Source organism: Bos indicus x Bos taurus, chromosome 5 (genome assembly GCF_003369695.1).
Source record: "Bos indicus x Bos taurus breed Angus x Brahman F1 hybrid chromosome 5, Bos_hybrid_MaternalHap_v2.0, whole genome shotgun sequence".
Taxonomy (NCBI): domain Eukaryota; kingdom Metazoa; phylum Chordata; class Mammalia; order Artiodactyla; family Bovidae; genus Bos; species Bos indicus x Bos taurus.
In genome coordinates this window covers 76,139,965-76,156,416 of record NC_040080.1, presented here as the reverse complement: position 1 = coordinate 76,156,416, position 16,452 = coordinate 76,139,965, and the positions used below count along the sequence as shown (strand labels likewise).

Genomic DNA, 16,452 nt, shown 5'->3' with positions numbered 1-16,452 from the left:
GGCATGTTTACTGGGAGTTTGAAAAGATTGGAGAAGTAAATAGTGACAGTCATTTTGGAGAGTGGGGACACCAATACAGAAGGATTGAAGAGAAGTGACTAAGATGATTAGGCTGACTTGAGGGCCCATTTGAGATTTATGTTTATGAAAGTAAAGTGAGGGGAATTCCTTGGTGGTTCCATGGTTAGGACTCCTTGCTTTCACTGTTAAGAGTAAGAATTCAAGCCCTCTTGGGAGTTCGAGAAGACTCTTGAGAGTTCCTTGGACTGCAAGGAGATCCAACCAGTCCATCCTAAAGGAGATCAGTCCTGGGTGTTCATTGGAAGGACTGATGCTAAGGCTGAAACTCCAATATTTTGGCTACCTCATATGAAGAGTTGACTCATTGGAAAAGACCCTGATGCTGGGAGGGATTAGGGGCAGGAGGAGAAGGGGACGATAGAGGATGAGATGGCTGGATGGCATCACCGACTTGATGGACATGAGTTTGAGTAAACTCCCGGAGTTGGTGATGGACAGGGAGGCCTGGCGTGCTGCGGTTCATGGGGTCGCAAAGAGTCAGACACGACTGAGTGACTGAACTGAACTGAAGTGGGAAACTAAGGTCCCAGAAGCTGTGTGGCATAGCCAAAACAGATTAAAAATTTAAAACATTGAGAATCAGCATGCTTATGGATTTCTCTAGCAGTATCTCTAGCAGTATCTCTAGCAGTACTGTTTCAGTACAGGTGAGGATGTAGGAAATACTAATTGTCAGATCATTATTTCCCAAATATACACATATGTATTTCTTCAGAGACATTAAATGGCTCTAAACAAAGGAAGACAAGGTATGAATTGCAAAGCTTTTAATGAAAATGTTTTTCTTTTACAACATGCATAAATTCACATCGGTTTAATAGCAATTAATTCAATGCTTACAAACTTATCTGCCTCTGAATTTAGTCATAATGGATGAATTTAAGCTAATAAAACTAAGGAAAATCAACAGCTCATCTAATCCTTCTTTATATTCCTTCAGGATCAGCAAGATGCATAAATGAGTTCTTTACAAAGGCTAAAATAGGTTGATGTATAAATTGTAAGTTTATTTTTAAAATTCTGTGTTCATGCAACATTTCTATGAAAACATTTAAACCAAATGTCACAGTTATGAAAACAAAATTCATTGATTTGGGCTGTTTCCATTTTTGGCCATTTGACGTTCTGCTTTTTTTGACTGAACAGATGAGAGTTCACATGCCTACACAGGTGGGGCTTTGCCTAAGATCAATTTGCTTAGAGAGATTCTTTTGTTATATTTTGTTGAATATTAGGGAGTACTTATATCATTCAAGATTAAGTCTGGGTTATCTCTTTGAAGAACTAAATGTATCAGAGATACATTTGATAATGAAGATTTTAGACAAATATTCACCAGCATTAGTTCTGTTAGCAAGCTGAAAAATGTAGGCCTAATATCAAACAATAAACACGTGAGGTAAACGTCAGCCTCTTAGAAGAAAGACCATATGCTCCTGCTTCGGTAAAAACATTATTTGTTTGAAAGAGTGATAGTATAATCTTTTACTCAACGATTACTTCCTTAATATGAAAAAGAGACAAAATGAGCTGAAGACGAAAACTCCACAGTTACACTCCGCAACCCTGAACATAACTCCTGAGATCTCGGTTTTGACACTTGTTTCTCCATGCCACCCTGTAAAAAAAGATGAAACAAATGATAGTAAGATTGAAACATATCTTCATTGCGTTATACATACTTCAAATCCTTTGCAAGAACAAAATAGTTAATCAGTACATGAAATACAAGCTACAGACAGATGCAATTGTTGCTATTTATTAACTGGAGATGCGTATACAGGGACATCACATCTCCACAAGCCTGGACTATAGCACAGAATGCTGGACACAAATGTTGAGTCTTGTGAAGTCCCCAACAGCACTGCAAAGTGCATTCCACATTTACTTAAATCCAAAAATAGTTTCAAGGTATTGTGTAGAGAATTCAAAACCTCTAGAAATTCCCTAAAATAAACTGAGTAGTAAAAGAGTAAAAGATTCTGAATCAGGTAAAATAGATGGTTTCTATGTAATACACTGTTTAGCATAAATCTAAAGCTGCAATTTTCAATTTTCAGTAGCATACTGTAGTCTTTGGAATATTCTCTCACTTCTCTCACATCAGCAGGATAAATCAGCCCTCTTCTTTAATGTTTAATACATACCGTGCTCTTAACAGAAACTAAAGACTCATAAGATTAGTCTTATCCTAAAGACTAATCTACACCTGTTGTAGGTCCATTATACTTAAAACACAAACATACAAACAACCTCATAGGAAAGTGGTCAGATTTGTGGTTACCTGCTGTGGGGCTTGTAGGTGGGGTGAGAGGTAAGGAACTGGACAAAGGCAGTGGGAGGTACTATAGACTTGTAGTTATAACAGTAGGGATGCAATGTACCACAGGCCTATGCTGGTGGCTCAGTGGTAAAGAATCCGCCTGCAATGCAGGAGATGCGGGTTCAATCCCTGGGTGGGGAAGACCCTCTGGAGGAGTAAATGACAACCTACTCCAGTATTGTTGCCTGGGAAATCCCATGGACAGAGGAGCTTGGTAGGCAACAGTCCATGGAGTCGTTAAAGAGTTGGATGCAACTTAGCAACTAAACAACAACAGTACAATATACAACATGATAAATATAATTAACATTGATATATGTTATACATATACAAAGGATGCTGAGATTAAACTTTAATAAGACTTTTCATTCCACACAAAATTTTTTTTTCTTCTCTTTCTCTAATTTTGTATCTATATGAGATAAAGGATGCTTACTAAACTTATTGTGATAATCATTTCATGATGCATATAAATCAAATCATTATGCTATACACCCTAAACTTTTACCGTGCTCTATGTCAATTACATCTCAATAAAACTGGAAGGGGGAAAAAAACATACCATGCTTTAATGCCTTGTGGATCTCTGACAACCCTCTTTGCACATGCTACAGCTTGAGTGATGTCATCTTTCAGCAAAGCTGAAAAAGAAGTGGTGAGAAATGAAAACAATCTTCATAGAAATTTCATTTTAAGTTTAGGTTCAGTCAGCTTTATTCTCTTATACTGAGGAAAGAACAACTAATATTATTTTTTAAGAGTCCTTATATCTGTATGAATTTTGGAGGAAAACTCTTTCTTCATTCCATCCCATTTGGTATGAAATAAAACATTCTGCTTCTCATTTACCAAAGTCAGTGGATGTTCAGGAGCTATTAACTAATGTGATACAAGGGTTTCTTTTTACTAGGCAGTGTAAAAACAAAACAAACAAGCAGAAACAGTCTAGGAGTTTTTTACTTAGCAATTCTCCTAATGGAAATTTATCCTAAAGAAATCATGGTATGTACCCAAAGATGTGTATACAAAATGTTTCATAGCAGTTTATATAAAAGGAGAAAATGGAAACAGCCTAAGTGCTTAACCCTGAGAGATAGACCGAGGGACTCCCTGGTGGCCCAGTGATTAAGAGTGCACCTTCCAGTGCAGGGGATGCTGGTTCAATCCCTGGTGGGGGAAGGAAGATGCCAAATGCTGCAGGGCAGCTAAGCCTGCACATCCCAACTGGAGAGAAGCCTGCCTGGCACAATGAAGATCCTGCCTGTTGGCAACTGAGACTTAACATGGCCAAAAAACCAGAACATAAGAAACAATAGAAGCAATATTTTAACAAATTCAACAAAAGTGATATTCAAAAATTCAATAAAGACTTTATTAAAAAATAAAAAATATATTATTTTTTATTTTTAAAGTATTATTTAAAAATATTTTTAAAATAAATTAACTGGATACAAAATAATATTCTAAAGACTATAGGATTTTGAATATTTAAAAATATAACTATCAGTTTTTCAATATTTTTTCAATATTTTATGCACTAAAGATTCATATGTTATCTCTACTTTAAAAGGAACTCAATAGATTATTTATTTCATCCCAATTAAACAAATCTTAAATTAGCTTGTTAGAATGATTATGCTTATAAAGGCACCGTATTTTTTGGAGATGCAAACCAAAGAATTTAGAAATGAAATGTCATAATGTTTCTAAATCAGTTTAAAATCACTCAGCAAAAAAAACCCCATATACATAAAAGAAGTAAATATGATAAAATGTAAATAACTGTAAAAGTACACGATGAGCATACTGATGTTTATTATGCTAATGTTTCTAATTTTCCATATATTAAAACATTTCATAATAAAAAGCAAAAATTATATTTTAAAAAAACCACACATATTTCTCTTCTTTGGTTAACCACTAATCCTTTCATTTTCCAATAAAGGAGTGTAGATTAAAAAAAATGAAAAACCCCTATAACCAAATTACCCCTAAACCTCTACAAACAAGGAAAGTAGGAGGAATGGCATTGTTCTCTACAAAGCATCAACATGTCCAGTTATGATGAAGTGATAGGTCACTCCAGATCTTTTATGATACCAGCTCTTTAATTTTTTACTTGAGGAATTATGAAGAGCAAAATAAGGAGTTTTAGGAAGTTAATATGGAATTTTTCAAGGTCCCTGATGAGCCCTTCAAGACCTTTTTATTTCTATTGACTCTTGACCTAAAGGATCATTCCAGTTTTCCCATAAGATGTTTACAGAAAAACCTGAACGAACTTTTTGGATAACCCAACAAGTATAACCAGGTGAGTCCTGTGCCATGACTCCACATTATCTTGTCTTACCGCTGCAGGGTATACGACAGGCGTTAACTGCTTTTGGGGTTTTGCCATCATTGCACCACCAGCGGCTATTGATTTGAAATATCCCATAATCAGTGCTTTTGTCTCCACGATTGTAGTTTGTAGCACGTGTGTTGTAATTGCTTTCCCATCTGGCCAAACACACCCCTGAAAAAAAATTAGTAATAAACAGCAACACGACATAACTTATACTTAACAGCGTAATTAGTTCTTTTTAATTCTACTTTACTAACAACTTGTTTTATAAGTAGAAAGATGTATCTTACTTGTAAAATATTTTAACATTTTTGTATTAAAGGGCCCTTAAGAGAATTCTTTTGTTAGCAAAACATTTGTTAATACTAATAAAACAACTAACATATTTTAAAAGATATTAAAATAGATGTTTCCTTCATTGCTATTACCCTTCCCCTGGTCCCATCGCTCACGTAAATTTCAGCCTAGAATAGAAAAATCAGCAGAGTTGAGTGGATTCAGTCATTAGCTGCATATGTGTGAAGTAAGTCGCTTTAGTCATGTCCGACTCTATGCAACGCCATGGACTGTAGCCTGCCAGGCTCTTCTGTCCATGGGATTTTCCCACACAAGAATACTGGAGTGGGTGGCCATGCCCTCTTCCAGGGGATCTTCTCAACTCAGGTCTTAAATCTATGTCTCTTGTGTCTCCTGCATCAGCAGTTGGATTCTTTACACTGCACCACCTGGGAAGCCCAATTAGTAGTATGCTGCTGCTGCTGCTGCTAAGTCGCTTCAGTCATGTCCGACTCTGTGCAACCCTATAGACGGCAGCCCATCAGGCTCCCCCGTCTCTGGGATTCTCCAGGCAAGAACACTGGAGTGGGTTGCCATTTCCTTCTCCAATGCATGAAAGTGAAAAGTGAAAGTGAAGTCGCTCAGTCATGTCTGACTCTTAGCAACCCCATGGACTGCAGCCCACCAAGCTCCGCCCATGGGATTTTCCAGGCAAGAGTACTGGAGTGGGGTGCCACTGCCTTCTCCGAATTAGTAGTATCTGCTTATGCTAATGGAAAAATACTTTTACCTGGAAAAATAAGGAGTTTTTGAGAGGAAAAAAAAATTCTTACGACACCTAAAGTTGAATTTGGATATCAAATTAGAGTCCTGAAAAGAGTTATAGAATAGGAAAGACATCCATCCATCTATCCACTCATTCATTCATAAATAGTTATGGAGGGGAAATGTCTGAATTCAGTCTGAAAAATACAGTAATGACATTGACAAATATGGACTAAAATACAGTCACTTTTCCTTAGGACATATCTTTAATTTTGTGGAAGAAAATTAAAAATAATTAATCAACTGGATGTAGAATAATAAAATGTCTTTCAGGCTGCATTTCAGGGATCCTTATATAGATACTGATTGAGGGGAAATAGGTTCCTTCTGTCCCTGTTTTAAGAGTTCAATGAAATGTATAAAAACTTTGCCCAGTGTCATGTTAGGGGGACTAAAAATGAGAAAATTACTGCCTTACTCAGGCTTGCAGAGCTCAAGTCCAAACTGGAAATGGCTAGAGTCAAACACCAAGGGCTTGACAGACATATCCCAGGTGCTGAAATACATTTTATAGTCTGCTTCCATATGCCAGCTGGCAAATTTAGTGGCTCTAGAGGAGTATAGCAGTACCTGGCATGCTTCTAATTGTATAGAATTTAACCCTCCTATACTTCAATCCTTTACCCAGTACATCTGATTCTAAAGGAACCATTGGTATTTTAACCATTGTAAATGTACAAACCCGCCAAGAAATAAGAAAAGTCCATTCATACAATATCCCTTATTATTCATCCTCTATTAGTATCTGTTCCACACCTGGCTAACTATTTGGAAGGAAGAAGAATAGTTAACTTACAGTTTGCCAGGCTGACTCCTCGATAGCCATCCAATCCAAGTTTCTTCAGAGTTCTGGCAAGCTCACACCTCTGAAATTTCTTGCCCTGGACAGCAACAGAAAGGAGGAGAAGCCCCACAATAAGGAGAGCCTTCATGTTGACAGAAGCCAAATGTCCAAGTTGACCAGGTGAGCTGGACTTGGTATTTAACATCTTTTCACTTCCCTCTTCTCTGACGAGTTTGGGGGCTCCACCCTTGGTGACATGTGGAAGGCAGGGCCTGTGTTTTGGTCCACTGACTTTAAAAGTTTTCTTCCTTATGTTTAAAGGAATATGCTGATATCCTAAGGATTAACCTGAAAGAAAATAATAAAATGAGATTGCTTAACGACCTTGCTCAGGAAGAACTGGGATTAGCACTATAGCCCAAAGAGGAATTTCCTCCTATATAAATATAAATTTGAGCAACTGTAAATAAAGGAATATGCTGATATTCTAAGTATTAACCTGAAAGAAAATAATAAAATGAGGTTGCTTAACGACCTTGCTCAGGAAGAACTGGGATTAGCACTATAGCCCAAAGAGGAACTTCCTCCTATATAAATATAAATTTGAGCAACTGTAAAGAAAAAAAAAACGGAATATTTTACACAACTGAAAATAAGCTCAAATCTTTCACTAAGTTTTTTTTTGTTACATTGTTTTATGTGCTTTCACTCTGTTGTCTTCAATTTTTTCACTTGAAATTGTTATATATATACATTTTCCACAAAACAACATGACACACTGCCTGGTGTTCTGACAGGTATGTAGCACCACACCATGTTGTTCAACCAGATTCCTCTGCCAACTTTTTTGGTGTCTATTGTAAATTCTTCATTTATAAATCCATATTTTCCTATGATAAGTAAGCTCATGAGAACAACATTCCTAACTCCTTTCTGACAATGCCTTACTTCACATTTCCATGTTAGAACATAAAAGGTCATTGCAAAGCAAAAGAACTTAACAGTAAAACCTGCAGAGGGATATCAGAATATGCCACCCAAAATCTTCCCCTTTGGCATAAGGATTATTTTGAGCTGAAGGCAACTGAGAGGAAGAAGATCCAAGAAAAATTCTCTGCCCTCTCCCTAGTTTCCTGAAAGCAGAACATAAATTTGTGCAGATATTAATCACCAACAACTATTGACACTTATCAGCCCCAAGACAGCACTAGAGGACTGACAAAACATTTACTGAGTAGCTAGTATCTTTCCTTAGCTTCTAATGTATTTATCGTCCCACAATCTGCCACCCTTGAAGCTAGAACTCTTCTCCTATGTCTTGTTGCTACTCTAAAAATATATTGTTTTTTAAGATAATCTGTAAGTCTCGGCTCTAGCCATGTTTTTGAGTTACTGCTGCCTGTATTTCACGTAAGTATATATGAAACGTACATGTTAACAAACATGTTTGCTTTTCTCTTAATTTTTTGTTACAGAGCCCCAGCCAAAAACCCTAAAAGGGCTTCAGTTTCAGTTTAGTTGCTCAGTCGTGTCTGACTCTTTGTGACCCCATAAACCACAGCATACCAGGCCTCCCTGTCCATCACCAACTCCCAGAGTCCACCCAAACCCATGTCCATTGCATCAGTGATGCCATCCAACCATCTTATCCTCTGTTGTCCCCTTCTCCTCCTGCCCTCAATCTTTCCCAGCATCAGGGTCTTTTCCAATGACTCACTCTGCACATCATGTGGCCAAAGTGTTGGAGTTTCAGCTTCAACATCAGTCCTTCCAATGAACACCCAGGACTGAGTTCCTTTAGGATAGACTGGTTGGATGTCCTTGCAGTCCAAGGGACTCTCAAGAGTCTTCTCCAACATCACAGTTCAAAAGCATCAATTCTTTGGCACTCAGCTTTCTTTACAGTCCAACTCTCACATCCATAAATGACTACTGGAAAAACCATAGCCTTGACTAGATGGACCTTTGTTGGCAAAGTAATGTCTCTGCTTTTTAATATGCTGTCTAGGTTGATCATAACTTTCCTTCCAAGAAGCAAGCATCTTTTAATTTCATGGCTGTGATCACCATCTGCAGTGATTTTGGAGCCCAGAAAGATGAAGTAAGCCACTGTTTCCCCATCTATTTTCCATGAAGTGACGGGACCGCATGCCGTGACCTTAGTTTTCTGAATGTTGAGTTTTAAGCCAGCTTTTTCACTCTCCTCTTTCACTTTCATCAAGAGGCTCTTTAGTTCATCTTCACTTTCTGCCATAAGGGTGGTGTTATCTGCATATCTGAGGTTATTGATATTTCTCCCAGAAATCTTGATTCCAGCTTGTGCTTCCTCCAGCCAAGCATTTCTCATGATGTACTCTGCATATAAGTTAAACAAGCAGGGTGACAATATACAGCCTTGACGTACTCCTTTTCCTATTTGGAACCAGTCTGTTGTTCCATGTCCAGTTCTAACTGTTGCTTCCTGACCTCCATACAGGTTTCTCAAGAGGCAGATCAGGTGGTCTGGTATTCCCATCTCTTTCAGAATTTTCCACAGTTTATTATGATCCACACAGTCAAAGGCTTTGGCATAGTCAATAAAGCAGAAATAGATATTTTTCTGGAACTCTCTTGCTTTTTCCGTGATCCAGTGGATGTTGTCAATTTGATCTCTGGTTCCTCTGCCTTTTCTAAATCCAGCTTGAACATCTGGAAGTTCACGGTTCATGTAGTGCTGAAGCCTGGCTTGGAAAATTTTGAGCATTATTTTACTAGCATGTGAGATAAGTGCAATTGTGCGGCTGTTTGAGCATTCTTTGGCATTGCCTTTCTTAGGTATTGGAATGAAAACTGACATTTTCCAGTCCTGTGGCCACTGCTGAGTTTTCCAAATTTGCTGGCATATTAGTGCAGCACTTTCACAGCATCATCTTTTAGGATTTGAAATAGCTCAACTGGAATTCCATCACCTCCACTAGCTTTGTTCTTAGTGATGCTTCCTAAGGCCCACTTGACTTCACATTCCAGGATGTCTGGCTCTAGGTGGGAAATCACATCATCGTGATTATCTGGGTCATGAAGATCTTTTTTTGTACAGTTCTTCTGTGTATTCTTACTACCTCTTCTTAATATCTTCTGCTTCTGTTAGGTCCCTACGATTTCTGTCCTTTATCGAGTCCATCTTTGCATGAAATGTTCCCTTGGTATCTCTAATTTTCTTGAAGAGATCTCTAGTCTTTCTCATTCTATTGTCTTCCTCTATTTCTTTGCATTGATCACTGAGGAAGGCTTTCTTATCTCTCCTTGCTATTCTTTGGAACTCTGCATTCAGATGGGTATATCTTTCCTTTTCTCCTTTGCTTTTCACTTTCCTTCTTTTCACAGCTATTTGTAAGGCCTCTTCAGGCAGCCATTTAGGTTTTTTGCATTTCTTTTTCTTGGGGATGGTCTTGATTCCTGTCTCCTGTACAATGTCATGAACCTCCGTCCATAGTTTATCAGGCACTCTGTCTATCAGATCTAGTCCCTTAAATCTATTTCTCACTTCCACTGTATAATCATAAGGGATTTGATTTAGGTCATACCAGAATGGTCAAGTGGTTTTCCCTACTTTCTTCAGTTTCAGTCTGAATTTGGCAATAAGGAGTTCATGATCTGAGCCACAGTCAGCTCCCGGTCTTGTTTTTGCTGACTGTATAGAGCTTCTCCATCTTTGGCTGCAAAGAATATAATCAATCTGATTTCGGTGTTGACCATCTGGTGATGTCCATGTATAGAGTCTTCTCTTGTGTTGTTGGAAGAGGGTGTTTGCTATGACCAGTGCGTTCTCTTGGCAAAACTCTATTAGCCTTTGCCCTGCTTCATTCTGTACTCCAAGGCCAAATTTGCCTGTTACTCCAGGTATCTCTTGACTTCCTACTTTTGCATTCCAGTCCCCTATAATGAAAAGGACATCTTTTTTGGGTATTAGTTCTAGAAGGTCTTGTAGGTCTTCATAGAACTGTTCAACTTCAGCTCCTTCAGCGTTACTGGTCAGGGCAAAGACTTGGATTACCATGATATTGAATGGTTTGCCTTGGAAACAAACAGAGAGCATTCTGTCGTTTTTGAGATTGCATTCAAATACTGCATTTAGGACTCTTTTGTTGACCATGATGGCTAGTCCATTTCTTCTAAGGGACTCCTGTCCACGGTAGTAGATATAATGGTCATCTGAGTTAAATTCACTTATTCCAGTCTATCTTAGTTTGCTGATTCCTAGACTGTCGATGTTCACTCTTGTCATCTCCTGTTTGACCACTTCCAATTTGCCTTGATTCATGAATCTAACATTCCAGGTAAAAGGAAACAAATGTTTCCTCTTGTACAGTTTCTAGTGATGAGGATGAGACAGTGAAAGACTGGAACATTCCACTCTCCCTGGAGACTGCAGTTGAGGTACAGGATAACAGACAAGAGACCAGCAGAAAGTAAGAATTCTAACCATGTTAGTCTCGTGGACATGTTTTGGACAATGGACTGGTTCAAAACTGGGAAAGGAGTACGTCAAGGCTCTATACTATCACCCTGCTTATTTAACTTACATGCACAGTGCATCGTGTGAAATGCCATGCCGAGGTCCAGCCCTGGCTGAACCAGGGTATTCGAAGGGGAGACAGCTTCGGCGAGTTCACTGGATACAATAGCTTTATTTAAATATTCATCAAAGATATAAAGAGTAATAGAATGAGGATAGCTCAGTAGGAAAATTCAGCGGAGAAAAGAGGCTGAGTAGCTTGGTTTACACAGAAAATCAGTATAACCTGTGACATCAGGTTAGCTCTGACTACGGAGGCCACTGGCGCCCTCTCTAATAGCGGAAGGTGCCCTACCTTAGGCACCTTCTCGAGTGGGTCTTAGAAGCCCAGGCAAATAAATGGTCTCAGAGGACCTCCGTGCTCCAGATGGAAACCTCAGCCAGAAATTGAGAAAAAGAATGACATGGGGAGACCAAGCTTTGGTGAGCAAGGCCCGTAGCGTTATTTTCAACAGGGGCTTTTATACCATAAGTTGTACATAGAGGATAATAGGGGGCGTGAAATCATGCAAAGTCAGCAGTCTTTGATCCTTATCAAAACCAGGGTTTCTTTCCTGCAAATTTATCATATACAAATGGTTTAGGTGATTTACATCATCTTCTGGCCAGAAGGCCTATTAACATTTTGTGACTCTTGACAAAGGTTTGTCAACCGTAAGACTTATTTTCTCTAAGAGTAATTATTTTAAGGTTTGGTGCCATCCTCCGGAGGTGTTAGATAAAGTTGCATTCCTATAGGCAGAGGTGCAGTGGGTTTACAACAAAGGAAATAATTTATTACATTAAGGGTTTAAAGTTGCTAACACCAAGGCCACTACTTATTTTTTCTACATACCAATTATATTAATTAATTCAAGGATACAATACAGGGGATGTGGATACTTGGCAGCAAGCATTGGCTCATCAATGAAATCTTTTACTAGTTTTATTCTGACAGTTTCTAACTCTCTGAGAGGCTTTAAGCTATTTGAATATCTTAAGCTTCCCATGCCTCACTGAGAGACTGTACTGAGAGACTGTAAACAATCATATGCATAGCTGTAGGAGTCCGAGTAAACTTGTCAGGCGAGTTAGAGAGCTATCTGAGGGGTTTGGATTTAAACACTCCTAATGCCCAGGAACTTATTAACTGGAGCTGTAAGTTAACTCTTTATCAGAGAGAGTGAGATGGTGGTGGGGGACAGCCCCCAGTAAAGTCAGAGGTAAGAGCACAAAGCAGTAAAGTAGGCAGACTCTGGTTTTTGGGGGTAGATGCTCGAGAATATCCAGGGGGACTCCTGAGGCTCAATCCTGCCTTTGTGTATGCCAAGCCTCCTTCCTCATGACCTTTGCCATGGGTGGAGCTCCTCACGCTGGCTCCCGGCAATGCCAGGCTGGATGAAGTACAAGCTGGAATCAAGGTTGCAGGGGGAAATATCAATAACCTCAGATATGGCAATGACACCACCCTTTTGGCAGAAAGTGAAGAGGAACACAGAACCTCTTGATGAAGGATAAAGAGGAGAGTGAAAAAGATGGCTTAAAACTGAACATTGTAAAAACTAACATCATGGCATCTGGTCCCATCACTTCATGGCAAATAGGTGGGGAAACAATGGAAACAGTGACTGACTTTATTTTCCTGGTCTCCAAAATCACTGTGGACGGTGACTGCAGCCATGAAATTAACCAACACTTGCTCCTTGGAAGCAAAGCAAGACAAACCTAGACAACATATTACAAAGCAGAGACATTACTTTGCTTACAAAGGTCCTTATAGTCAAAGCTATGGTTTTTCCAGTAGTCATGTACGGATGTGAGAGATGGACAATAAAAAAGGCTGAGTGCCGAAGAACTGATGCCTTTGAACTATGGTGGAGAAGACACTTGAGAGTTCCTTAGACAGCAAAGAGATCAAACCACTCAATATTAAAGGAAATCAACTCTGAATAGTCATTGGAAGGACTGATGCTGAAGTTGAAGCTCTGATACTTTGGTCACCTGATGCATTGAGCCATTCCTTGGTAAAAACCCTGATTCTGAGAAAGATTGAAGGCAGGAGGAGAAGTAGATGACAGAGGATGAGATGGTTGGATGGCATCACCAACTCACTGGACATGAGTTTGAGCAAACTCTGGGAGTTGGTGATGGACAGGGAAGCCAGGCGTGCTGCCAACCATAAACAGCCACAAAGAGTCGGACATGACTGAACGATTGAACAACAATAATAACCATGTCCCAGCTCTCTGCCTGTAGTGCACAGTGAAGAGAGGAGGATAAAATTTCTCCTTGTGCCTTCCTTTACAAATTCACAGTGGCAGGAGAAAAACAGTTGTGAAAACAGATCTTAAACTGTGACTCTTGTGAATTTGTTTTTGGTAATCAACACCTACAGTTATTGATTCTTAGCCTCCCAGAAAGAATCATGCTTTCCTTTGTCTCTGTCATTTGTCATAAGGATGAAAAACCATGAGAAGAGAATCTCTATTTGTCTTGTTTTATATACTGAGAACTTTTGTAACGAGTGAGAATATTCCCCCTGTGCCGGGGTCCAGCCCCGGCAGGATCCAGGGAATCCCTTGGGATGACGGCGTCGGTGATAAGGAAAGTAAAAGGGGAGAGAAAGAGGCTTGATCTTCCTTGGTTTACACAGAAAGCCAATAGAGCTTCTGACACAGAACTTGCTCTGTTCACGGAGGCCACAGGCACCCACTCCGTGGGGTGAGGACGCAGGATGCCCTCTCCCCGGTGAAGACACAGGGTGCCTTCCCAATCAGCTCTTAGAAGCCCAGGCAAAAAAGTGAATTCAGAGAGCCCCTGTGCCCCAAGGAGTCATCCTGAAAGAAGAAGAGAGAGAGAAAGAAAGAAAAGGAAAGAAAGAAAGAATGACACAGGGGGACCAAGCTTCGGTGAGCAAAGCTCACCATAACTTTATTTTCAAAAGGATCTTTTATACCTTGACTTGTACATAGAGGGAAATGAAAGATGCAAAGTCATGCAAAGTCAGCCCAAACATTACATCTGTTTTGTCTTTATCAAAACCAGGATTTTTTTCTGCATACCTTTCCCATAAACAATGTTGTGTACATTATCTTCTGGCCTTGGAGGCCTGTGGACATTTTATGACCCTTTTTTGATAAAGGCTGTTCAACCAGAAAACTTATTTTCCCTTGCAATGTTTTTTCTTTATATTTCTAATCTATGTCAGCCTCAGAAAGTGCTAAATAGAGTTACATTCTCACGGAGCAAAGGTGCAGTGAGTTACAACAAAGAAAGAACCAATTAGCTCAAAGGTCTGACGTGGTTAATTCCAAGGCTACTACTTGTTTTTCTTACATTCCAACTGTGTTAACCAATGCACTTCCAGGTGCACAATGGATAAGGGATACGGGCACTTGGCAGCAAGCATTGACTTAACAATGAAATCTTACACCAGCACTACTCTAATAGTTTTTAATTCTTTGAAAGGCTCTATATTTTTAGAATGTTTTAGGCTTCCCGTGTCTCTCACGGTTGGGAGGTTGTGAACAATCACATGTGTAGCTGCAAGAGTCTGGATAAACTTGTCAGGCAAGCTAGAAAGCCATCAGAGAGGTTTGAATTGAAACACTCCTATCATGCCCAGGAGACTTATTAACTAAAGCCCTAAGTTGACTTTTTCCAGAGAAAGGTGGTCGGGGATAGCCCCCTGTTAATGTCAGAAGAGTTGGTAAAAGGCACAAAATAGTAAGACAGACAGATTCTGGTTTTGGGTTAGATGCTCGAGCAGGTCCAGGGGGTCCCTCGAATCCTGATCTTCCTTGCTCGTCAGATCTCTTCCACATGACCTTGTCAGGGGTGGGATCTCCCGTGCTGGCTTCCGGCACCCCTGCTTTCTGCCACTTGGGTGATGCAGGTTGTCTGTCAGTCTTGTATTAGCAGCTAGCCAGCCAGCTACATGCCTAAGACATGAAGTTACAGGCAAGCTTCTTTTTGTCCAACCAGGCCAGCTGTCAGGGGAGTTTGTCATAAGGGGCCTTTATTGCTTCTACAAGATTAGGAGGGGAAGATCAGAGAACAAATGTCAAGAACTACAGATGGCACTCAGCCAGTGTAAAAAACTTATGTAAATACTGATAGCCAGGAAACTGCTTTAACAGAGGTCCAGAACATTTACAAAAAAGCTTGATTTATTGTCCCTTACTCTGTAAGCAGAACCTACCAGGTCCAGACTTTTGTGTATTTGGGGATGGCACTTAATACACAAAAAATACTCAACTAATCTTCCTATCATTAAAGAAAAGAAAAAGATTATAGCAATTATCCTGGATTTCTGCTAACAGGCAAATATGTCCCTGACTTCCTTCTTAGATAAAATCTACAATTCCTAATCCCTTGAAATATTGATCTTATATATTTGAAATGTAGGCATTCAAAAAGATAGTTGTTGGCTAAAGCAACCTTGGGACTGGAAAAAAAAAAAAGAGAGAGATTTTAAAAAGCAAAATGCTATTTAATATTTTCATAACTCCAGTGCCATAAACTCCCTTGCCAGGTCCCCAATAAGATATCTATTAAAGACAAGTAATACTCTGGTTTCTCTTCCTATCATATAAATCTTTCACTTTTTACTAAAGATTTCTGTGGAGAAGAATAATTCTGAGATCAAGAGGGAGATGATATATGTATAATTACGTCTAATTTGCATCGCTGTAAAATAGTAACATTACAACACAACATTGTAAAGCAATTTTCCCTCAATTAAAAATAAATTTTTTAAAAAGACAAGTAAAAATCTTAAAAGTCATCCCATAAATATTGGTAAAAGGCTTCAGCCATCTGAGGGGGTAAACTTAACTTGTTCCATCTGTCAGAAACAGCATTCATATCCAACTATTCTGTCTAGTCAAGGCTATGGTTTTTCCAGTGATCATGTATGGATGTGAGAGTTGGACTGTGAAGAAAGCTGAGCGCTGAAGAATTGATGCTTTTGAACTGTGGTATTGGAGAAGACTCTTGAAAGTCCCTTGGACTGCAAGGAGATCCAACCAGTCCATTCTGAAGGAGATCAGCCCTGGGATTTCTTTGGAGGGAATGATGCTAAAGCTGAAACTCCAGTACTTTGGCCACCTCATGCAAAGAGTTGACTCATTGGAAAAGACTCTGATGCTGGGAGGGATTGGGGGCAGGAGGAAAAGGGGACGACAGAGGATGAGATGGCTGGATGGCATCACCAACTCGATGGGCGTGAGTTTGAGTGAACTCCGGGAGTTGGTGATAGACAGGGAGGCCTGGCGTGCTGCAAT

At 39.5% G+C, this 16,452-nt stretch overlaps 1 protein-coding gene and 1 pseudogene across 1 annotated transcript; one reads left to right on the top strand and one right to left on the bottom strand.

The window, feature by feature from the left end:
- Positions 1–833: 833 nt before the first annotated feature.
- Positions 834–7,027, bottom strand: LOC113892977 (lysozyme C, milk isozyme). The gene is made up of 4 exons (XM_027542521.1): positions 6,646–7,027; positions 4,755–4,919; positions 2,967–3,045; positions 834–1,699 (listed from the first exon to the last, which is right to left on the bottom strand). Exons 1-4 carry the CDS (start codon positions 6,836–6,838, stop codon positions 1,633–1,635), a joined length of 504 nt encoding a protein of 167 aa, XP_027398322.1. The 5' UTR covers positions 6,839–7,027; the 3' UTR covers positions 834–1,632.
- Positions 7,028–15,733: 8,706 nt separating this feature from the next.
- On the top strand, positions 15,734–15,839 carry LOC113893877 (annotated as a pseudogene).
- Positions 15,840–16,452: the final 613 nt, after the last annotated feature.